The 24,799-nt window shown below is 30.4% G+C and overlaps 2 protein-coding genes across 2 annotated transcripts in view; both read right to left on the bottom strand.

The window, feature by feature from the left end:
• Window positions 1–1,416: 1,416 nt before the first annotated feature.
• The window catches only part of Ets65A (DNA-binding protein D-ETS-3), a 29,636-nt gene continuing 6,253 nt past the window's right edge, over window positions 1,417–24,799 (bottom strand). The window contains exons 5-12 of the mRNA XM_070641357.1: window positions 18,293–18,340; window positions 17,314–17,394; window positions 11,761–11,808; window positions 6,191–6,254; window positions 6,001–6,126; window positions 2,901–2,938; window positions 2,643–2,810; window positions 1,417–1,780 (exon numbers count right to left, since the gene is read on the bottom strand). Of these exons, the coding sequence (XP_070497458.1) occupies window positions 1,641–1,780; window positions 2,643–2,810; window positions 2,901–2,938; window positions 6,001–6,126; window positions 6,191–6,254; window positions 11,761–11,808; window positions 17,314–17,394; window positions 18,293–18,340 (713 nt within the window). The 3' untranslated portion in view covers window positions 1,417–1,640. The remainder of the gene's footprint in view (window positions 1,781–2,642; window positions 2,811–2,900; window positions 2,939–6,000; window positions 6,127–6,190; window positions 6,255–11,760; window positions 11,809–17,313; window positions 17,395–18,292; window positions 18,341–24,799) is intronic.
• LOC139091333 (uncharacterized) lies at window positions 6,907–8,166 on the bottom strand. The gene is made up of 2 exons (XM_070641364.1): window positions 7,863–8,166; window positions 6,907–7,794 (listed from the first exon to the last, which is right to left on the bottom strand). The coding sequence occupies exons 1-2, from the start codon at window positions 8,114–8,116 to the stop codon at window positions 7,071–7,073; spliced, it is 978 nt and encodes a 325-aa protein (XP_070497465.1). The 5' UTR covers window positions 8,117–8,166; the 3' UTR covers window positions 6,907–7,070.

Here is a 24,799-nt window from a genome sequence, read left to right on the forward strand (position 1 = left end):
ACTGTCTTAATAATTCAAATTCCTTTTTCAAAACTAATTTTGAGAATTTCCAATCCAAAAAGATTATTTTGGCTTCTAATACACATTTTTTAAACTTGATTTTTTTTTTATACACTCAGACCATTATTTGAATTTTTTTCAGAGAATCTTTCGATTGCAACCTAATACACAAATATTGCTAATAAATACACTGATTCAAAAATTTGTCTTTTCAATTTTCAATTTTTTTTTTCATCTTATAGTAAAATTTTTCATCATTCAAAGTTTTTTTTTTTTGAGTATTTGAATTTTAACGTAAATGGATTATTTTGTTTATTACACATTTATTGCTCTCGATAACAATGTATTATTGGTTATTTCAAGAGGGATTTACTGTCCTGGCAATGTTTATCGATTTTTATTCTTTTGATTGCTTTATGTAAATTATTAACAGAGAAATTTAAACAATTTCATATGTGAGCCATTTTTTGGGGACTTTTTTTTGACATAAATATAGGTGGAATCAAGGATTGGACACTTTTGAGATTGATTTTAGGTTGAAGCTTTTTGGAGAATTCTTTTGTTACAAATTCTTAAATTTATTATAAATTTCAAAAGAATTTGAAAGAAATTTCAAAAGAAAGTTTTGCAAATTTTGAAAGAAATTTCAACAATTTTCAAACGAATTTTTACAAATTTTCTAAGAAAAAAAGTTTTCAATTTTGTAAGAATTTCAAAACTGTTGATAGATTTTGTTTGAAATTTTCAAAGTTTTTGAACTTTCGTTGAAGAAAATCGTAGAAATTCTTACAAAATTTGAAACTTTTCTTCTTAGAAAATTTGTAAAAACTCTTTCAAAAATTGTTAAAATTTTTTTAAACTTATTTGAAATTTCTTACACAATTTGCATTTTTCAAAACTTTTGAATGATCTTTTCAAAATCTTTGGAATAAATTTCTAATTTTATCAAAAATCGTCAAACTTTTTAACGATTTTGTACAAATCTTAAAAATTTTCTTAACTTTTTTAAAATTTGCAAGTTTTTTTGTAAAAATTTTTACAATCTTTGTACAAGATCCAAACAGAGTATGCTCATGAGTATTCTCACAAAATTTATCATTCTCGATTATAGTGAGAGCGTACCTATAAACAATCCCATTTGGGTGAGTATGCTCATTGTCCATCAGAGAAAACTTCAACATTTTCCAACAAATTTCCATCCAAAAAGTGTCCAATTCTTGACATCATTTTTAAATTGGAAACAACGCCATTAAACTGAAAATTGTGTTCAATCAACTAGGTGAATTTCCATTTATACTTATCATATGTACACAAATGTGAGTTAATTTTTTTGTAGATTTTTTAATTTAAAAGGAATCTTTCAACAAAAAAATGGAAAATTGCTTTTATTTTTCGTTCATAACTCATCATCTTTATCTGTATTGAGTATATCTATATGTGTATTTTTTATGTATATATATTGGAAACGCCTAATTTTCCATGATGATTTTTCAATTTTTTAAAAAATTTTTCAGAACATAAAAAAAAATCAACTTTATCCATACAAATTTTTACATTCCCGTATATTATTCATACGGCGAGAGCTTTTTGTAGAGTTCAAAATTTTCTACCTGATGATTTGCAGGATTCGTATGTGATTGTCATGCGTAGTGATGTGAATATGAGCTGAGATGCGGAGTCACATGAGATGATGTATGGAGGTTACTCATCGAGTGCGGCGGATATAAATTTGTAGGACTTCCCCAATTGCTGTAACCCAGCGACGATGGAAAAATCGATGCTAAAAAAAATAAACAAAAGAGAAATAAATTTAAAAAAATGGATATGGAACTTAAAGTTAGGGATAACAAAATTCATGAATGTCTTAGAATATCCAATGAGAAATTGACTTTGGTCTTCCTTTTAACGATAAAATATTTATACACTTGACGGATAAATCGGAATGAGAACTCCCCCCAAATAGAAAAAACATCAAGTTGTGCTTTGTGTGCGTCGGCAACAACAAAAAAAGGGGGCGAAATGTAGGCTATTATCTGATTAACATGACGACGTTCTACACACACCAACACATTCAAATGATTGCCTTAAAATGAAGGAATTAACATAAAATTGTGTCACAATCGACTCAGCTTTAAATCTTAGTGCCCAAAAAATACAGCATGGAACGAAATGGAAATAAAATAAATAAGGAAGGAATATTAGAGAACAGGAAAGTGAGGGAAACAAGCTATGGAAGCTTCATATTTCCGAGAAGGACTTCCTAAGTTCCGTTGAAAAATGGTACCCCGAACGGAAACAGTCTAACACAATGACGTACACAATTATCGGCTCATAGTCACGCCAGACGATTGATTGAAATCGATCAATGATAATAATTTTTTTCTGTAATGGCGAATTTCCATTGTTGACTGAGATTGAAAAATTTTTAAAATGGAAGTGGAAAAGCACAAGAAAATCATTTTTTTGTGTGTGACTACCAGAAATTGTCGAATTGGCTTCTTCCCGATAGAGGAAGACAGAAAGATGATTGACGGCAATTTAAAGTGTTGTTTGCCGTCGGAATTGGAATGAAGGCAACAAAAAAAAGGAAGAAAAGTATCCGGGTGGTGTCTTTATTATTATTTTTGTCATTATTAACTTACCAGATGATGATGTCATACTGTGATGCGGAGACATGAAGGAACTGAGTTTTGCTCCATGATATGGCGACATAAGGAAATCACTTTGATACTTGTATGAGGCATCTGTTGCTTGTGGTTGTGTTGCCGCTGCAAGTCCCGCAAAATCGAATTTGTACGCATAACGTTTTCCTAATTTCAGGTAATAAAGGTAAGCAGCACAAGAAAAAATCCATAAATTAGTTAATTGAGAAAAAAAGTTTCCCTTTCAGTTCGACTTACCATGTACTTTGGTCATTATGTTCTTATCGTAATAATATCTGAAATGAAGGAACAAGAATAAAAAATTATTCTCTAATGTATAAATAATTTTTCTACTCTACTTTCATTTCTGTTCATTGTTCCTCAAAGGCACAGAGGAACAAAAAATAAGAAGGAAAGGAAAATTTTTATGCCAATTTATTGTGGAAAATTGGTAAATAAGAAGCAATAACATGAATGATGATTGAGTTTGATTTATTTCTTTATTATTATTTTTGAAGCTATTGGGTCTTTTGATTTTGGAACTTTGTAGTGGGTCACATTTAATTAAAGTTCCTTTAGATTCTGTAGAAGAAATATTGAAATTGTAAGATTTAAGCTTCTATACTATTAAGTGACTTTTTAAGCCAAAATATAGACAAGGATTAAAGTTTTTCAAATTTTCGTAAACTTTTAACTTTTAAATTAACAAGAAAATGCTTTAGCAGGACTATGATGACTATTTTACCGAATCAGAATATCAAGTATCCATATATTCAAAGCATCTTCATCAAAGTTGCCAGATAGGTGCTAAACTGTATCATGATACCGTTTGAAATAATCTAGACCCGTCTAAATAATGATTAAGATAGGCTTTAGCTCTGTTCTCGGTTGCAAAAAGTGTTGGAAAGCAAAGGATGATATTTGTAATACTAATACTACTATTGCAATCATGTTCCTATGTGGAGCTTATCAAAATCTGGCTCTGAGGGAGTCATCCTTTCAGGCAATTTATCTTCGGCAAGGATGTTCAATTTCTCACAGATCGAATTCTGAAGAAGATGAATTATTTCATAGAACTGTGAAGAAATCCGTCGGAACAAATATTTGGCTTAACAGAAATTAATTTAAGTTCCAGAACTGACTAACAGAATTCAGAACTTAACAGAATCCTGATTGAAATACTATTACAAATGGAACTAGTTTATGATTTTTTTTACAGTCTTTTACGATTGCCCTTAATTGCACCAATCTATCCTCATGGACTTAGCATAATATCACATGAACATTCTCATTAAAATTTAAAGAAATTTTAAGTATTTTTAAAAACGAATTTTTTCGTGCCTAGATTTTAAACACTCATGACCTTACACTTCTATTCATGTCTGTTTTAGTTCAGATTCTTTTTAAATTAAACAGCAATCAAATGATATAAAATATGTTTCATAAATTGAATTTTTGTTGTGCTAAATTAAAACTACAGAATGTTTTCACATGAACAGAACATAGCAAGGCTAAAGCTGTCGAGTTTATAAAGCAAAAGCAGCAAAAATAGGGCGTGTGTAATACGATGAAGAATTTTTCATTTCTATCCTTCTATTCATCAGATGTCGTAGACGAGATTCCTCTTTTTTTTTGTGAGATATAAATGTTGCTGCATGATTTGATTACATTTCGATAAATGAATGAAATTTCATTACGAATTCAATCTAAAAACAATTTTTTTATGATTGAAAATATCGTCTCTGTTTTGTGACGATTTGTATGACTTTTTTTTCCATCTTTTCCCCTTCGCTTCAGTGCATTCAAACATTTGTCGTTATCTCGTTAATTTGTTTTTACTGCTGTTCTGCAAAAAAAATCTTTTTCTACAGTCTATTTTTATTGCAATTTGATGGCTGTATAGAAGTATTTTTTGAGACTTAAAAAATACATTTTGAAACGAGAAATTAATTATTTGTGAAGAATGAAACTTTTTTTTTGTTTTATGTAGGAATATGTATGCAGACATAATCGTTATGTATTATTTTTTTGCAATCTTTTGCTAGGGGTGGGCACTGCGATTTTGAATTTTAGATTTTGAAGGATTTTTTGGCATAAAAATTAAAATTTTACATCATTAAATGACTTTAATGGCTTTAAGGATTAAAAATTCATGCATTCTATATTTCGACATGTTATAACGGTCATTTGAGATTTGAATAATATTTTTTTGCTTACTTGAAAACCCCTTTTCATACTAAAGTTTAGTTTGCAGTTAAACTTCGAAGAATAAACATTGTACATTCAAATTACAATACGTATGGAGTTCATAATTACATTTACCAATTTTTTTTAATTAATTTTCGATTTTTAACCTTTTAAAATCAAAGAAAGCATTGAAAAATTCTTAAAAACTCAATTTTTTCAACATTCGCAAGTGAAAAGTGAAGAAAATCTTCAAATATTAATCAAGAATCATGGTAAATTAGCATACACGGTAAGTCACAACCCCTAGCATTTAGAGAACTGGATAGAATACATAAATCCTTGTAGAACAAAAGCAAGACTTTTTTTTTCATATAAAACGAGAAGCGAGAAATTAAAATAAAATTTACGCACGAATTAACTTCTAAAATTAAGGAATGAATGAATAGAAAATTTCTTCTACAATTCAGTTGTCGTTAAGCTAATGTCGTAATTTGTTCATAAACTAAGGAGGGAGGATGAATGTCGTCTCAAAAGAACACCCTTAACGCATTGTTACATTTCAATAGAAGATATTTTCCAACACAATAATAGAAACAGAAAGATTTTTCATGATCTACAACGATTGTCGATTATTGTGAGGGTTGAAAATTTATGTATTATCAATTTCTGTGCTATATATTTATAGGAATGAAATGAAAGTAGCCATGAAATAATGTAAACTTCATTAAAAATTCTGAAATTCTATTTGGATGGGTGATGGAACAAAAATATTTAAAGAGTCAAAAAGTCAAAATATTTTGGTGATTTAATGTGACGTAATTGTCAATACACAAGCGATGAAGATTTTATGGGCGGAATTCAGATTGAATTAAAATCTCATTACTGATGTTTTATGGTTATGTTGAATATTTTCGATAATTTTGTTAGTGATTGAATTGGGAATGAAGAGTTTTTTAATGCAGAAAAGCTGTTGATTTTTGGAATTTACATATTTTTGGATTTGCTTTATGAAGGCTTAGATTTTGACTCAATTAGGATTGATAATCGCAATTCCAAAGACAAATCCAATTGACATTTTTAGAAATAAATCAAATTCAATCCAAAAAGTCTATTGCCACACAATTCCATTGGCATAAAAATCAAATTTAGTTGTAAACAAGCTATAACTCACCTTAATGCTCGACTCAGCTTATCATAATTCATGTTAGGTTTAGACTTCCTTTCGCCCCATCTTCTAGCAACTTCATCAGGATCCGATAGCTTAAATTCACCATTCGTCCCCTCCCAAGTTATGCAGCTGTAAATTAAATAAGATTTAATTAATTATCGTGTACAAAAAAATGAAGAAATTAACAAAATACCCTGAATTTGCTGAATCACTAAGTAATTCTAGTAGAAATTGCCACAATTGTATTTGTCCTGAACCTAAAAGGAATGTAGAATAGAAAAATTAGAAGGTGAAAAACGAGTCCGAAGCTATTTATTGTAAGCCTTCCAAATTGCTTAATAAATCAAAATGTAATTTTTTTCTCCTTAAAAAATGTTCTTACAACGAAAGTGTGAGATAAAAACTTTCATTCATTACGGACAAAAATGCTGCAAATAGTTTCGGTAAGTAAGAAGAGGTAAAAAATTTCATTTAATTCAAGTATCGCGTGATTAGAACTAATAACAATTTATTTTCTTTTGTTTCGTTCAAGAAAAAGAAAAACTAAAATGTACAAAACTTTTTTTTTTCATTGTTACAGGCGATAAGTTGAAGCAGCTGTTGTCCTGTGTGCAAAAACAAAACTTTTTTCTTTTATTTTTTTTTTGACTTTTTAAAATTAAACTTCAGATTTTTTTGATGAAAGAAAAAGTTTTCAATTATTTTTGAAGGTTGACTTGCATGCGCATTTCAAGTTATTGAATTTATAGTACGTAGTATTCAGCCAAGGTAATTACATTGGATCTAAGGTACGTAAAATGCCAAATTACATTAAGAATAGTTCAACTGCCGTTTAATTTTCAAATTGTATTTGCAACTTGAACTAGTTGTGTTCCCCTTTTATGGTTGTTAATCCCCTTTATACATATATTTCAACAATGAATTCATCATTTTATTTTGCATAATAATGGAATTAAATATTCAGTTCCATTTAACAGTAATACATTGGATTAATTGGTTATGTAAACTATATTATTAATGGACATCCTTTAGAAATATAGTATATTGATTGATTAGTTTTTATATATCTGAAATTATATATTTTTTGCATAATATTCACATATAATCCAACTTATTTGATCAGATTTAAAACCCAAGCCTTGATAAGGACCAGCTTTACCAGACAAGAAAAGATTATCTCCATTTGAGATTCCATGAGTGCCTTTTAGATTTACCCATTCGAAATCTTTATAAATTGGTCCTTTAAGCTTTCTGTTGGCAAAGTAAGTACTCCATTCATTATTTTGTGGGTTTCGAACTCCATTTATCCAAAAATAACCTCCAGGAATGCTTTCTAGAACATCTACAGTTGCCTCAAAAAATGATTCATCAGTTTCCTCGGAATCAAATATAAATAAATTCATTCCATATCCTGCACATCTACGTCTTGCTTGGTCATAATAAGATTTGTCTTTGGTGAAACACACAGTTTTGATATATTTATTTTTATTATAAAGATGTTGATGAAAGAAACAACGACTTATGTCCAGTTCTGGAGGTTTTTGTGTCTGTTTAAAATGCTCGCAAGCAATCCAAGTTTCTTCCTCACATTTTCCAGGAAGAACATTATAAATTCCTGTATATTTTGTTGTTATACGTAGACAATCTCCAGGTTCATGATTGCTGTAAAAACTGATATTTTTGCTAAGTAACCCTGGTCCAGGTTCAGGTCCAAACATTGCTTCTGTGTGCCAATCTTTTGATCCTCTATCACGTCTTCCATTGATCCACAGCCCGAATACTTCTTCTGTGTATTTTCTATGAATTAGAACAACATTTTAACAAGCTATTGCACTCTAGTCTTTTAACTCAGGTCAATAACATACTCTTGAGCTGCATCTAACAAATGTGATTCGACAATCTCATCGTTTAATGTGAATAAATTCATGCCATTTTGAAAACACATTCCTTCAGCCAAATGATGTTCTACTGATTGATGCATAAAGCATACCGTCTTCAAATATCGTCCATCATCAAATAAATCTTTTGTATAGTCGCACTTTTTAATATTTTGCGAATCAACTGTATGCATTTGAAGAATGCTACTCAATAGGTACACACCGAATATAACTAGCTTCATTTTAGCTTGTGTAGCTGTATTAATTTCTCATTTGTTCCTTTAACTTCCAACAATTATAACTAAATGATGACAATTTTTTAATGAACTTGCTATTTATAGTAATAGAATTTAGATTTATTGGACTGATATCAAGCAGGATGTTTAAGTTGTGATTAAAAATAATACGTGATGTATAGACGGCAAACAAAATGAAATATGAAAAGGATAAACAAAGATAAAATTTTTCCACTGAATTTTATAAAGATTATTTGGCAAATAATTTTATCTCCTATAATTTTTGCGTCTTCACGGCTTCAAGGTTCTGGTTCATACAGCTCTTGTTAAGCAAAGAAGCCTTAAGAGAATGAAATTCACAAGGGTAAAGTCTTCCTGGAGATACTTGGTGTAGAACAGTGATAAATGGATGGACGAAGAATTTGGAAAGACTAGGCAACAGAATCAGATCATGAGTGGACAAAAAAGCTTTAGAACTAGTCATTAACTAGGCACTAATAACCTAAGCTTCACAAAAAGCAACATAAATACAGTAAGTAAGTAAGTAATACGGGTTGTGAGGACATTGGCTAAAATATTCTTAAATAACAGCTAACCAACTTTATATTCTTCTTATTTCTTTCCAATTTCGGAAGCTCATGCCCATTTTTTGTTATTGTTATTTTTAAATGAAAGAATTTTCTGCTCTTCATGCTGAACAAAATAAGAAAGTTTTTCATTTTATTTTTGTGCAAACTCATACTAAGTCAACAAAAAAGAAGAGTATCAAGAAAATGGGCCTCGAATAATTTCTTTTCCGACCGAAACATACACACAGCATGTAAGTCAAAAAAGAAACTATCATCAATCATTGATATAAAGCAGATAATCAAAACATATTTTCCCTGTCAGTCGAGTGGAAAAATGTGAAAATTATTACCATAAACATTTCGGAGAGAAGTCGGAGTCAATTTTTGTGATTTCTTCTTGTTGTTCAGCCTTTCACCCTCTTGATATTATTACAATTTTTTTTATATTTAATATTTGCTGCGTTACGTTATATCGTGCATTAAGTCACTATTTTTATTGCATCAAGACTCGTAATTTTTATTGCGTCTAATAATGTTGAAATCACTAACTCCTATTCATGAAATATAAATTTATTGTTATTCAACATCATTGTCGATATGGGGTTGAGTGCTTGCTTCTACTGCAGCATGATAGTTGTTGGGTGAAGAAAATTAATAAATCATTTAATCATGTGTGAGAGGATTCTCACTGAGCGTGGAAAAATATTGCAATAATAATACAAAAAAAATTGGTTTTTAAGGAGATTGATGTAATGGTTTGGCTGATTTTATGATGTGTGTGAAAATTAGCGGATGGAACTGAATGTTGAAGATCGGAGGATTTTTTGAGATTTTAAAGTGTTTTTTTTTGCAATTTTGTTCTTGATATTTCAATGCTTTTGTCTGGAACCTTAACTAAATCGAAGGTTCTAGGCAATTCTAGAGTCCGAATGGGACTCGAACCCAAGTATTACGATTTTTGGTCGCATACTTCTTCCACTGAGCTACCGGTAGTTGTTAGAGAATGTAGCGCAAATCACATTTAAACCTTCTTCGTCTCTATCCAGTGCTCATTACACAACTCCTATCGTTATATTAGATTACAGCACAAATTTAACAATTTAGATGAATTTTGAGATTAGTCAATCACGTAATTTGTACTTATGATTTGAAAAAGGACATTATGGACTAGTAATTTAATGCAGAGCTCGAATTCTAAAGGAGTCGAGTTGACTTTAGTCGACTTTTCTTTACTAAACCCTTTGCTACTTTGAGTTTTAGTTTAACGTCAAAGTAATTCTAGTCATCGACCAGAATTTCACGTCGACTGTCGATTTGACATGATTTATATGAAATCAAAGTCGACTTTAAGCTTTGCTTTGTGTAATTTCTACAAAATATATGTCGACCATTACATACTAGTCCACAAATTAAGATTAACCAGTCATGAACAGTCACGACCTGTATTAAACCTGTCCAAAAATCCATTAATCCAGTAATTTACCACTCAAAACTGTTAATCTAGTTTACAAAAATATTCATTAACAGAACAAAGAGGAAGAAAGCACCAAAAAAACGACTTCCTAGGAATTTTTCAACCCCTCTCTTATTTACCAATAACTGTGCCTTTTATTCACTCAATACACAATGATAATTTTTGATGAATCACACCTAACGCTACTATCATTAAGTGTTAATTGATGATCTTTTATTAAACACTTTATATAAATCATTTTTATTAACATCAATTTAAGTTTAAAAAGGAATGGATAAAAAGTGAATTTCATTCATTGCCACTCCTATTTACAACAACGACTAAATTCCATACGTCGTGTCATAAATTGTTTTTTAATTTATTCATATCGACCCTTTACATTGTTAGTTTTAAGCGTTTAACATTTTTTTCGGTCAGCTATGACTTTTTTTTCAACTGAATTTCGCTTTCCTGAGCAGTGAATATTGTGTGAATCAAGATTAAGGGTTGCATAGATTGCTATATAACCCCTACTGTATGTTCGAAAGAAATAATTGCTGTGTGTTGAGTTAACTTTTAAAATAGTGCAAGTTAATGGAAGGTGAAAATTCATTGTTAGAAGTCAATCGTATATTAAATTTCTTAATGTATTTACAATCATTCCGCATTTTTGTTTCTTGTGCTGGATATTTGGTGTTGATGAGTGGGAATGGGAGAAGTTTGACTTGAGTGTCTGAGTTACTGTCTAGTGTAATTGCGCCCAAACTGTATCGAGCCTCGGTACATCTTGGTATTAAGCTTCGGCCAAAACCACACACGCCATACGGTTCACGGCAGCATAATAGTGTGCTACGGCACATAGTTTGGACAATATTGGTATTTTCTATTGGCAACAGTATCAACTAGTGTTCTAGATTCATAAATGAGTGACACAGTGCTGCATGGGGCAGTCGCATGGAGTTAAGACTTCAAATAAGCTCCTTAAAGATTCCATTTGTCTGATTTGGCCCATTTTGTATCACTAGGGTTAGTCAATTTCGATTTTCACTCATAGTCGTGGCTTAAATTCACACTAAGTAGCCAACAGCATACTTAACTACGATACAAACAAGCTACTATACCCTACCCGCTTTAGTAACTAACTCAAGCAAATTCTTTCAATTTCCTTCAACAATTTCTAAACATAACCTCAAAAAATGCGCCCTAACCTACAAATCCCCTACATCCTTACTCAACTTTCTCTCTTTCACAATATTATTTTTATCAAAATAAATAAATGAGTGAGTAGCATGACAGCCTATGACTTGATATTTGACGTGACAATGCGTGATGCTGGTCACGTGGCAATTTTTTTCATTTACTGCCATAAGTAACTTGTCTGCAACTGCTTCATAATTATTATTATTGTTTCTATTTGCCTTTTGTTTTTTTTTCGTGAATGAATCAATGCCGTTGAACATTTTTTAAGGAGGGTCGGAATAAATTTTTAACATTTTTTAATTCTTTTAAAATGAGCAATTTGCAATTCTGATTTGATTAAGTCGCGGCACATGTGAGATATTTTGTGAATGATTTTCAAGAATCACACCAGGTGCTGTGAATAAATTAACAAAATTTTGAAAACTCACCTGAACTTGCTAGTCTACTGCTAGTCGCTCCAAACATTTGATATGGATCTGGAAATAAAATAAAGGTAGGAATAAATTGTTAATCCCGGTCAAAGTTGGAATTTTAATTACATATGAGGGCAATTGAAATAATAATAATAACATTATCTTAGATTTCTTTATGGTTTAGTGATTAATATTATATTAGGACCGTGTCGCTATAATTACAGTTCTGGTGCTATTTAATAATTAACAAAAAATCTCATTTCATTCCCACTGACCACCTTTAGTTCCTATTTTTTGAGATTTTACTATTCACCCCATACATTTTTAAATCCTTTTGTTGGCATTAAAGGGAACAATTTTTTTTTCCTTCCAGTTTCACATGATTATATCTCGTAAGGCAGCAAGCGAAATATTTATGACTATGCAAAGTTGAATAAATAATTTTTTCTATTTTTTCTCTATTCATGAAGTCATTTTCATTAATTTATTCATTTGCATAAAACTATATTATTTACATTATAGTCCATGTTTTTTGTCATGCTTATTATTTGTATAACTAACTGTGACCATGAAAAAATCGCATAATGTTTACAACTATCTTCTTTCCTTTTTGGGTCTTGTTATTTTATTGATTTTGAATTTAGAGAAATTTTGAAAGGATTGGCGAGACATTTTCTTGGTATTTGGCATGGTTTGGAATGAATTGAGTCGTACATTTCAAGACTAATGCTTAATTTATGTTCAAAATTTTGTATTTTCGAATAAATCATAAAATTTTCATTTTATAGCAAATTAACGTATTATTTAGGTTTAAAAAAGTTTATAAAACTGTTGTATGGTTTTCAAAATGATGCGAAAAATTGAACAGTTTTGAATCAAACGTGAAAAATTAAAAAGTGATTAAAAAGTTAATTTAAAGTTAAATCAAGCCAATAAAGGAACTGGTGAGTACTTAATAAACTTTATCATTTATACGAAAGCTTAAACTATTGAAATTAACACTTTTATATTACAATTTTGTGGAATTTTAGTAAATTTTCAATTTTTATCTTCTCAAAATATAAAATTTTGAATATTTTCCCACAATTCAAGTATTGTGCCTTATACCAGACACCCATTCATAACTCTTAATTAAAAATACAATTATCCACTTTTCTTGATCCCGAAAAATTAGTGTTGAATTAGCTAAGGAAGTTCATACATTAAAACATTAGCCATAAATCAGAATTAGCAAGCCACAAAAGCATTGAAAACATAAAAGAATCTCTTAAATTATTCTTATGATTACTAATTTTATTCTATAAACTGTTAATTACTAAATTTCCTTTGATCGTTCAACATCAAAAGGGAATGTAAGTAGCATTTATGTAATAATTCATGAGGCGAGACTTTTGATATTAAAAGAAAGAGCTTAATTATAGCTACTACACATTGTGAGACGAATATGCAGCAGCTAATTCCGGCTTTCTAATGAGATCAACTCGTACAAACAATGCCTTTCCTGCTAAAAATCAATTGCATACTTTATGTGGCATTTCATTCATGTCCATAAGCTCCCTTTTCCTTCTCGATTACTTCTGTTTTATGTATCGTCCCGTTTGGGTCACGCTATATGAATTTTAATTTTCCTTTACTTCATTATTTTCTTAAACATAATACATTCAAAATATGTCACTAAAAAGTCTTATTTCGACCACCCCACTAAGTTTTAATCGTGTTTTCGTTCTTCTTGCCAGTTGCGGTCATAAAACAAATTCATGTTTCTTTTTCTATGCTTTTCACTCATTCACATTTATGATGCCAAGTGTTTTAGAGAATTTACTGGGTTTTAGAGATTCTAGTTTGGGAAATTTCAGGGAATCGACGAATTTTGGGTCAGTTTTCTAACAAATCTTGTTTAAAGGGTTTAGTTCGTTTAATTATTTGAATTTTATTATAACGCTCATTTGAGATTTGAATAATATTTGTTGAATGTAGTTGAAAACCCCTTTTTACACTAAAATTCAGTTTGTAATTGAACTCTGATGAATAAACATCTTTATTTATACAATAATTCTTTAGAAAGAAGATTTAATTAAACTATATATATCGAAATTATAAAATTTGCTAGAAAATGTCACTAAATCCAGTCTAAATAGTGACAAAACAACATCTCAATTAACCATTCTAAAAATTCTAAACATTTCTGATGTCAAAACCGTCAAGAACCACTATCCACGTATATAAATAAGGCAGACTAGCGTTGAGAACAATGAAAGGAAATTTCTAATGCGAATAAAACATGTCGTGGTAAATTTTTTTGTTGTATTATTGTTATTATTATTACCATAGCTTTTTTAGGTGCTTTATTGTGATAAAATAACTTGCTGCTCGGGTGTTTAATCGGAAAAAGTTACTTATAGAAAAATTATATAGTATTAGTTATGGAAAAATGCGAGATATTTCCTCCATTTTGTTAAAACAATAAATTTAAAATATTCAATGTTTTTTCTTCCTGGCGGATACAACAATTTAATTTGTTTTAATTAATTTTGGCATGAAACGCTCTGCTTTTTTTATATTCATTTACGGCTGCTGCTGACCGCCATCGTCGGCTCATGGCGAATAGTGTTAATGGATAATAGTAATGCGAAAAATTGCGAAGGCATTGTTTTTTATGCTGTATTTTTCACAGACTAGTAATTTTTTGCAGGATAATTTCCTATCCATTATATATTTTTTCGTGTATTATGCACACGTACATTGGTGGAAATTTCATGAAATCATTTCTAAATCATTGAACTACAACAATTGTGAACCTAATTATTTAATAATTCACAAGGAGTTGCACATGTCACAAGACTCATATTTGATACTATAACAATGAGAATTATATATTTAGTGACTAGCTTTAAATAATACACAAAAAAATCATAGCGGGTGTTTTAAAGACGAAATATTTTTAAATTCAATACAAAAACAACAATAAGCAGCACTAGTTATGAAGAGCCTTCAATCCCTGCACATTCATATCGAAAAAAATAAAAAAAAGTGAACAACATTTTTTAATGCAGCACTTGAAAATCATCATACTCTCGAAGTCTCTTGATGTGTATATATGTCGGGGTGGTTGCTGTCGGTTACAATATCATACTAATGTTATTTCTCTTTTTTATGCCATACATATGAAACATTTTACGTATTGTATTTATTTTTAAATCGAAAGTCCTTATCATTGTTACAGTTTCTGCCACATTACTTTAAAGAGTAGAATACTCGACGGTATTTTAAATTTCAATGGCTTGAAAATGGAATTGTGCCAGTTAAGTGGAAATGAGATGTATGATTGACATAATGTGACATTTTTTGGATGAAATTGTGCATAAATTTATACATATACATTTATGTGATAAGGGAATATCAATTATTGAAATTCCATACATCACTAAATGTCTTCATTAGCTTAATAAACTTAATATCCATCAAATGACTATTGTTGTTGTTGACCAGTTGCTGAAACTTTTTTTTTTCGCATTATATTCTCTTATTTCTTCACTTTTATTGTTAATGAAGATGTATTTGATGGTCAATAGAGAGTATTTGGGAATGGGGGAGAGGAAATTGACCAGTGACCTTTCCCTTTGTGTATTTATTGTGCTGCATAGTTTGATTTAGAGATGGGCAAATGAGATGAGGAACTCAGTTTAGTTTATTGAAATTTGGGATATAATTGGAAATAGTATGGAAAATCTAGGAAATTTTGGGTTCGGGACATACTTAAGGACTTACTAGACGTTGGATGTAGATGATTCTTAATCAAGTATGCTGTATACAGCAATTAATTCCCATTTGTACTCAATTTACACCAAACATTCCCGATAACATCCGCACAAGAACTAGGTCAGAACATAATTTATGCATATAAGCATTCCACGCTGATCAAGCATTCAGAAATAGACATGTAATTCCATAAAATAGCCCATCCTGACCAGAAAAGAGAAAGAAATTAAGAAAAATTCTCTCTTGATTTTCATTATATTCATTCATTAGACATTCTGATATGTGTGTTTAGTAAACAAAGAAGGCAGCAAAAGCATTTTGATGTGTTTGTCAAACAAATTAAAAGGCGATTTCATTATGTGCATTTCAATCATTCCCATCATCATGTTCTTCTTTCGCATTCCTTTTATTGCTTTCAATCAAGTGATTTCGACAATTTTTATAGATTTTTTTGGGTAGAAAATTTTCAAAGGAAAATTGTAAGCCAATTTTCTATCAAAAAAAGGAAAATAATTCACAACAAAAAAAATCAGCACCTAATTTACAGAGTAAATGGAATTGTGATGGAAAAGGATTACCCCTTAGTCATCTTTATTGATGTTCGTTGGGTGTTGTTGTTTGAGCGATTTGCAAAACTAACAATGATGATGATGTGAAAATATAAAAAAAAAAATTTGATGTTAAAAAAAGGCAACAGCATACATAATAATGTGTTACAGTGTTTGCTTAATCAAGCATGAAAGTGACATGTACCGATTTAAAAGGAAAATAAAGCAAATGTAAAAAAAATTTGCTATATTCTTTTGAATATGAATGAGTGATTTTTGTGTGCAGCCCTAATATTTAAAGACTTTTTTCGTATATTTGATTTGTAAATAAGACCCAAAAAAATCAGAGAATATTATCGATGTTAAATTGACCATTCCTATGCCAAATATGTCCAAATGTACACATATACCCTCGGTCCCTTCAATTCTATGCTTTATTAGCTCTACATACATCATAGTTCTTATCGTATCAATATTATTCTGTAGATTATTAGTTTTTATTCGGAATTTTTCATCTCTTTTTATCCGTAATTCCATTAGTTTTTGATTGTCGTTGGACTTTGTAGATTTGATTATTGATTCTTTTTATCAATCAGTAAAAAAATTATCGTTTGTTCTTTGTTAATCTTAGATTTTGATATTATTGTTAGAATTTATTGTTTTCTAATACAGTAAGGGATAATGATTGTAAGTCCATATGGATTATTGCTTAAAATTTAGATAGAATTGAAAAATTTGAACAAATTTAAGTCTCAGAATGACCAATTTCTAGTTATTTTGGTCAAAAATTGGTAAATTTAGTAGTTTTGACACTCTGGAGCACAACGGTACATGTTAGCATTGTTCATTATTTATTAAGTTTCTAGTCACTAACTATTTAAATTTAGCTTTAAACTTTTGCTCGATTTAGTTTAAAATATTCAATCAAAACTATATTTAAGTGTAAATATCAAGTCAGAACAAAATATCCCTTATAAACACAATACATCTGCCATATCCACACCCATACCAGATAATCCGCAATTAATCCCGACAAAACACAGCTTAACTTCAACACGTTCATATAAATTCAATGGTCATAAATGAATGCTTTGACCCCAAGTATGCCGTGAAACTTGCCATGAATATTTATGACATTGAACCCTATTGTTTTACAACCAAAAGATTTCCAACTAATAAAACACTTCCCGAATAAAAAACAATATTGCAAAGGAAATAAAAACACTAAAAATTTGTAGTAAATTCATATCTATAATCTCACCAGGTTGTCTGAAGTGTGAATGTGAATCTAATGAAGTCTTTCCGACGCTCACAGTCGTCAGGGAGTTTGCAGTATATCCTGCTAAAATAGCACAAAGAAAAAAGAAAGAAAAATATTGAATTTTTACCATTAAAAAAATCAAAGATCTAACTACAAAAAGAGCAAAGAATAAAAAAAAAGGTTATTGAAAAATCACACTTCGTTAGCAGCACAAAGGGATTGAAAATGAAAATTTGTTTTTCAACTTGAGATCATCATTTTTTCAGTAAACATACACAAAAATCTGTGCAGAAAAGTTTTTATTGCTAAATTATCGCTCAAAGGCATTTCTGAGATGTTCTCTGTTGTTTGCGCCTCAATGTGTCATCAAATTACACAAGCTAGCATAGCTATTATTATCAAAGATTCACCCTTTTTTTAAAATTGCCTTAACTGCTCGTGTTAGATGCGAGTGTCATAATGTGTTTTTTGAAATCGAAAGAAATAGATGCTAATATGCTTAAAAGAGACATCATAACCATCATCATTGTTGTATCTCAAACGCTTAAGGATGTTGAAGCGCTATATATGTGTGAAACGAGCACACAAAAAACCGAAAAGGAGATACGATGCAAATGAAATTTTGATTATAATGACAGCTACACAAATGTAAAGAATGCCTGCGGTTGCATTCACTTTACCATCGTTTGAGATAACTTTGTGTGCTCTTTTTCGCTTGTCAAAAAAGAACCTCATATACGAGATGACAACGAGGAAGATAAAAGACTTTTTTTTCACTTTGTGAAGGCATTCGAGTGTGAAAAAAGTTTTTATTGTTAAATGATGACATTAAAGAACTTGATGGAATAACATTGCTGCTAGTAATTGGGATTTATCAATCCCCTGCTCATAATAGATTCATTTTTTAATAAGGATTCTATTTGTAGTTAGTTGAAATCTTAAAATCTCATTATGAAAAATTATGATTTAAAATAATTACCTTGTGCCTGCGAAGTGTGGGACGTCCATGATGTTTTGTATGATGATTCTGGATCAAAAGATAGAAGATTCAATTTTAAAATTAATACTTTTTGTTTATTTATGAAATTTAAGAATAATATGAGATTTTTATTACGAAGGATATGCAATGATTTAGTTGAAATTAAGTTGGAAAATTCGGCAAATAATGATGGAATTGAGTATTTAATTTCAAGTATTGATTAGTCGTGTAAAATAGAGATGGAATATTGCTGATTTAGTAGAAAGAGTCTGTTGATAGAGAAATTATCGGATTTTGAATTGATAATTGGCGAAGTACAGCTAGCGATAGATTTAGCTTGAAAAGTTAACTAAGTGAGACTCTAGACAAATCATCCCGAACAGACAAGAAGCATCCTCAATTATATTGATTGAGTATACTCATGAGTACGCTGATTTAGTTGATTATGCTCATTTCTATTAGGATATAAGACCATAAGACAAAAGTTAGGATATAAGATTTGTGCTATACAAACTTTAAAAATGACTTAATCTAGCAATTTTAGTCAAAAATGACCAAAATTCCATAATTTCTTTCCATCAAAATTTTACACAACACCTAAACCTTACTAATTTAACTAATAATATTCTAACTAAATTCATAGACGAAATATTTATGTCTGCATGTTTTAATATTTTTTTTTGTTTCACAATTCACCTCTTTTCAACAAATAGTCCGTCCAGTTATCCATCGCCTGCATTGTTAACTGCATTTAGCCCTCTATTTAACTCAAACTTTGCAAATTAAAAATGCACGAGATATTTTCAAATGAAATATTTTTGGAAGCACTTTGTTTATTTATTTTGGCGTAGAATTTTATATTTGTTAGTCTTAAGTACACGGTTAATGTTTGTAGAATTGTTTTTTAAGTTCCGTAAAAAATGTCAAGGATTTTTATTACAACTGGATCTTTTCAAAATGTTCAAGTATGATCAACTAGGTTTAAATTTTAGAATATTAAATCATGCAGACATTAATACTGTTTTTCGTTAATTTATAAATTGAAGGCATCGAATGTCATTCAAAATATCACATAAAATAACTAGTCATTGCATATTCTTGAAATATTAGTCACACATTAATTAAATTAAATTAAGTAGCTCTACTATAAGTTCAGTATCGATCGATTTAACACAAAAAACTGTTCACAGTTCAATTTTAATTAATTAAAGAAATCAAAAGTGATGAGAAATAAAAGGCAGAACGGAAGGCAAAGTCAAAATGAAATTCAACTCATAAAAATCATACCAAAAATCATGGAAATATTATTCAACGTGCCAGATGATCGTTGTAAATAATCAGTCGAAGAGTTTTTAATATCAATCATTGTTCCTATATATCTCTTGTATATCTGCTTATTATTTAAATTCTTATCCACAAATCCCGGAATTATTAATATCCAAAAAAAATATCTAATTAACTTTCATTAACAGCGATTTTTTGTCTTAATATAATTCTAACATTCTTTTACTTTTCATTTTTTCCTCTTCATGCATCCAACGTAGCGTAGGAAATTAATTTTTATTTAATGTGTCACAAAATGTTTATTTTAAAAATTTGTTCCTTTTTTAATAGCCGTCCACTTTGCACGAGGACATTAAATTCATTCTTAATTATTCACAATTATTATCCTCACTATAATTATAATTCGTATTTCTTAGCCGTAAGATTTATTGTATGACGGTGGGAAGCAACACAACAGAATTTATTAATGTTAATGCGAAATATGTAGCACCAGCCAAGACAAAAAAAAATCACATTAAATTTCCATTTTTTTCTTTCTATTCTATTTAATTTTTCATTGTGCGAATGTTTGTCACTTCTTTATTTTAGTCCACAATGATGGTACTGATGCTTAACGGAAGGAAACGGAACCAGGGTGGGCAAACGGACACCTTTTTTTATATTTAATGCAGCACTTATAAAATATACTTCCGTATTTATTTGTTGCTCTTTCCTATGTCACCGCAAAAAGTTTGTCCGATTTTTTGGTGCACAAATATTTACCGTTGGAAGTAAAAAAAGTCACTAATCGATAATAATAAAAATTTTATCACAATAAAATATTGTTTGATGGAGAGCAAGTAGTAAAGCAGGAAAAATATCGTCTTCGTATTGCTAATTTTTCCTCTTCCGTCTATCAGACATTTAATGAATGAAAAAAATGCCAGAAATTGTATAAATTTCCTTTTCAAACACTTTCGGTGAGCGCAAAACCTTTCCTTTTCCCGTTTTGTAATCGAATATATCCTGGAAAAATTTATTAAACTATCCGCTACACGAGTTCAAGCGAGAGTCGAGAACCGGATAATACTTAAACTTTATACATATTGTCCTATTATACACTCACATTGAGTGAGAGAGATTTGCCTGAAAATGTTGAGCTTATAGTGCCTATAATACACATCATACACTAACACATACATAGCACTCAACCCTTAGCAACGACCAATCACATTGTACGGTGGGTGTGTTTCGATGAGCAGCAGCAAGGGAAAATTTTTTTTTTGCTTCTTCTTTCCCAACATTAGCGATTATTTCATATTTTTTTCTCATCCATTCAGTTTATTGTTGTTACTTTAAACAATTGCTCACACTCGTCGGTCGGTGCTTGCACTCACATGAGCAAACTCCAAAGACGGAACATAACTTTATGCATATACAGGAAGGCAGGAAAGAGACGGAAGAAGAACCCAAAAGAACCACTTCCTTTTCCCTTTCACGTGAAGGATATTTGTCATTATACCCTACTTTCTTCGTTGTCGTTCCTCACACTCTATAACTCTCCTCGTCTCGCTCATCTTCGCTTTTCCTACTCGAAGCTCTTCTATCATCCGTAAAGTGAAGAAAAAGCTCCTTCTCATATATGAAGTGTGTGTAAGGAACGGGGAGGAAGGACATATTTGTTGCTTTTTTATGCTCCTCAATTGAGCTCAATAATTCTGGCAAGAAGCTTTTTGCTGCTTCTACAAATATTATTTGTCTGTATTTGTGTCTGTATATTGTGTATTGAATTACCACCAGTAGTGAGATAGGAAATTTTTCATTCAATATGATTTATGGCTTGTGTTTGGGTTTCTTTGAAATTTTCCTTCTTCTTCTTCTTATTCCTTTTTTAAATGCTTAAGGATTAATGTTCATTTTGTTATTGTGTTGAAATAAATTTCTGTTGTTTGTTTAGTTTGCGATTTTATTTTTACAATTTTTTTTTCTTCTTTCGGAAGTATCGGAAATAGGCTCGTTTACATACTTTTATGATAGGAAGGATTAAAAATGTTGAAAAATTTACTTAATTTAACTTGGAATTTAATCTTGTTTTTGGATCAAATATTTAGTTGGAACTTATAATGCTTTTGATTTGTTGTGCTTCATGCTTTTAATTTGTTGTGAATTTTGGTCGTTTCCCGGAAAGCATAAGAAGTAAATATCCGGCACCAAAACGCCATCAGATCGGTGTAAAGCCAGATTCAGCATGAAACTGGCACAAAGTCGGAATGACATTTTTATGCCACTTTCTGGTCTTTGTTTTGGACGATATCATCTTAAGAATTGAATATATTTGGCAAAATCAGCATTACAGACACCGTCGTGCTGAAATGGTATCAATTCTATGCCAAATTCAGGTCAACTGGATGTTGGTTTGAAATTGGTAATTGGTAAAGAGCAGCAAAGAATAGTCCCAATTAAGACTCCAGCTGAGAGAGGCTTTGGATCAAAGCGAAGTAAGTAAGGAAGCTGCTCTTCCACTTGCGCTTTTCGGGATTGAATTTTTATTTCGGCATAATAAGGGTATTCAGATTTTACGACTAATTTGGTTTGGTGCATCGTCCTCTTAAAGCTTCGTAACATTTTCTATAACATGGCACTGTCTCTACTGTTCTAGATAGAAATAATTTCTTTTGTCAAGTATATGCAAAAAAATGTGTTAGAGTCAATGCGCATATACCTTTTACTAGATAATTGTAAAGTTAAAGGAATATTATTCCTGTCTCATATGCGCACATGAGACAAACATCTCAAGCTTCACATTTCTTCCAATTTAAATGACACCCTTTAAATACGTTCATGCTAATTTCTGTTTGCTCCCATAAAAAAGCCATCCCTGAACAAATATTAAAGTGATACCAAAATTGTCAATATTTATTTTGTCCCAAATTTACCTTAACTCCCTCATCATCAGCACAATTGAACCCAAATTAATAAAACACTCGAAAAGCAAACAAATAGTCATAAAAAATTCATAAAATAAAATCAAACATTACCCAAAAGTCAAGTAAACATCAATTAGGGCAATGATAAAAATCTACAAGTCATAAATGCAATTCTCACAGGACCAGTGTCAACTTTAATGACTAAATCCCAAATATGACTTTAACAATTATTGTTTACATATTTCGAGGGCTTAATTTCCCACGATTTACTATAACAGGAATTATCATGAGAGCAATCACACGTATCATTTACTGGTTGTATATATCTACAACAATATGCTTTGCTTCATATTACTACGGGCATAAAAGAGAGCTTAACTTCAAGTGCTTGATAGAATATTCCCTTGCATGTCACCCCACTCGAAATGAGATAATTCGATAATAGAAAAAAATGCGTAAATGACATTTCTAGATAATGAATAGATAAATGTTGTCGGGCTATAGAGTACATTTAAAACATATAAACAGTATTTGTTACTTTATTCACAGCACAACAACCCTTCACGTGCCAAAATTTCTCTCCCTCTTCACTATTTTTTGTTCCTTACTTCTATTTCCTCAGTGGTATATTACAATGCAACTCATAATTGCTCTCGATTTATTTCTTTTTTCACTCTCTTTTGAGCCTTTTTAATTGATTTTTTTCATACTCATCGAGTATCTAGTCGGAAGTAAGTGTGTGCATTGTATGGTAAAACTATCTATGATCAATTGCTCAGTTTGACTTTTTATGAGGATGATATCGGATTACAACGTTGTTGCTATTTTCATGGGAATGAGTTTTGAGAGGAATTTAAAAATCAGAAGCGGTGGAAATTGGCATTTAAAGGACCTTAGACATAAAGGACATAAATCTAAACTGTTAATCGAATTTAATTGCATGGGAAGTAGTTTTTGTTGCACTGTTATTGCTGTTGTTTGTTTATTTTGAACTGTTGATGTTGGGAAGAGTTTTTAATCCGTGACTTTGGAAGTGAAGAGGGTCATTGAGAATTTAAATTGATGCGATTAAAAAATTATAGGATGATTTGCTTGTAACTTGACAGTTTGTATAACTCTAGTTTAAATTTGGAGATATTGTTGAGTTAGTATTGCTCTTGGAATCAAGAATTGGCAAACGGTAGCCAGCCATAGAGTTAGTTCTAGACGACATATATTAAAGGCCATTTATCACAATTTGAGTATTCTTCTTTACTTTACTGGCCATTCAGATCAGCTGTGATTTATGGCCTTCCTCAAGTATCGCCTCAAACTTACCCTATCGCTGACTTAGACGTGTACAGGTCTTAAACTGCCACTACATACAACTAATCAAAGCAGCGTCTGTCCACTAAAGTATAGTCTGATTCTGAAAGTTTTATTCAGCATTTCGGGTCTTGTTTTGCATCTTACTTGATAAATTCACAAGACTAAGACCCTTGACGCTCTTTTCTTACTGTATCATTCCCTAAACAACATTTCTAGTAAGATTGGCTTTATTATGTAGTTTAAAATTTTTATAATCAAATTTTTACGATTTTTGGTGTAAATTTCACTCATTCAATGTCTTATCATACGAAACATATCACAAGAACATAAAACATATTTTATGTTCTATAGAAATGAGCAGTCATGAAATCACAGACACTTCAAAATGAACAAAAAAACATTTTAAGCGTGCCAATAATGACATGACACGTGCATAAGCACAAGAGAACATTTTTTAGAGGAAGTAATATTTTATATTTTTTTATTATCGATCCTTGAAATGGCTTAAGTTAATTAAATTTTCTTCATTCGCATTTTTGTGTGTGTATCTCTCAAGCCTCTTTAATTAAGGAAGAAAGATCGACATAATAAACATGTCGATAAAATGCGGAATTCCTCTAACTTGTTTCTAGTGCCATCTTTTGAAAGTAAGTGGAACTAAATTTTTTATGACATCTTTCAATAACTTCTTTTTTTGGATCACGATAATTCTTAATGAAATTTAGTCCGATAATAATGTTTACTGCCTAAAACAACATAAAAAAATATGTCGTAAAATTGAACATTTCATCACAATGGAAGTGAATTATTATCAAGATAAAGGAATAAAAATAAAAAAAGCTCAAAAGAAAATTGAATTTGAAAGAAGCGTTCATGTTTGAATGAGTTGTATGCAAATTTTATGCATGCGCGTGTCTTGTTAATGGTTTTTTGTTTTTCATATTTATTACATAATCCAAAATGTATGAATTTTAATTCTGTTGTTAAAACGAGAGAGTGAAATGGAGAC

This window comes from Chironomus tepperi, unplaced genomic scaffold (assembly GCF_022539635.2).
Source record: "Chironomus tepperi strain 1889 unplaced genomic scaffold, CSIRO-AGI_Ctep_v1 contig_244, whole genome shotgun sequence".
NCBI lineage: Eukaryota > Metazoa > Arthropoda > Insecta > Diptera > Chironomidae > Chironomus > Chironomus tepperi.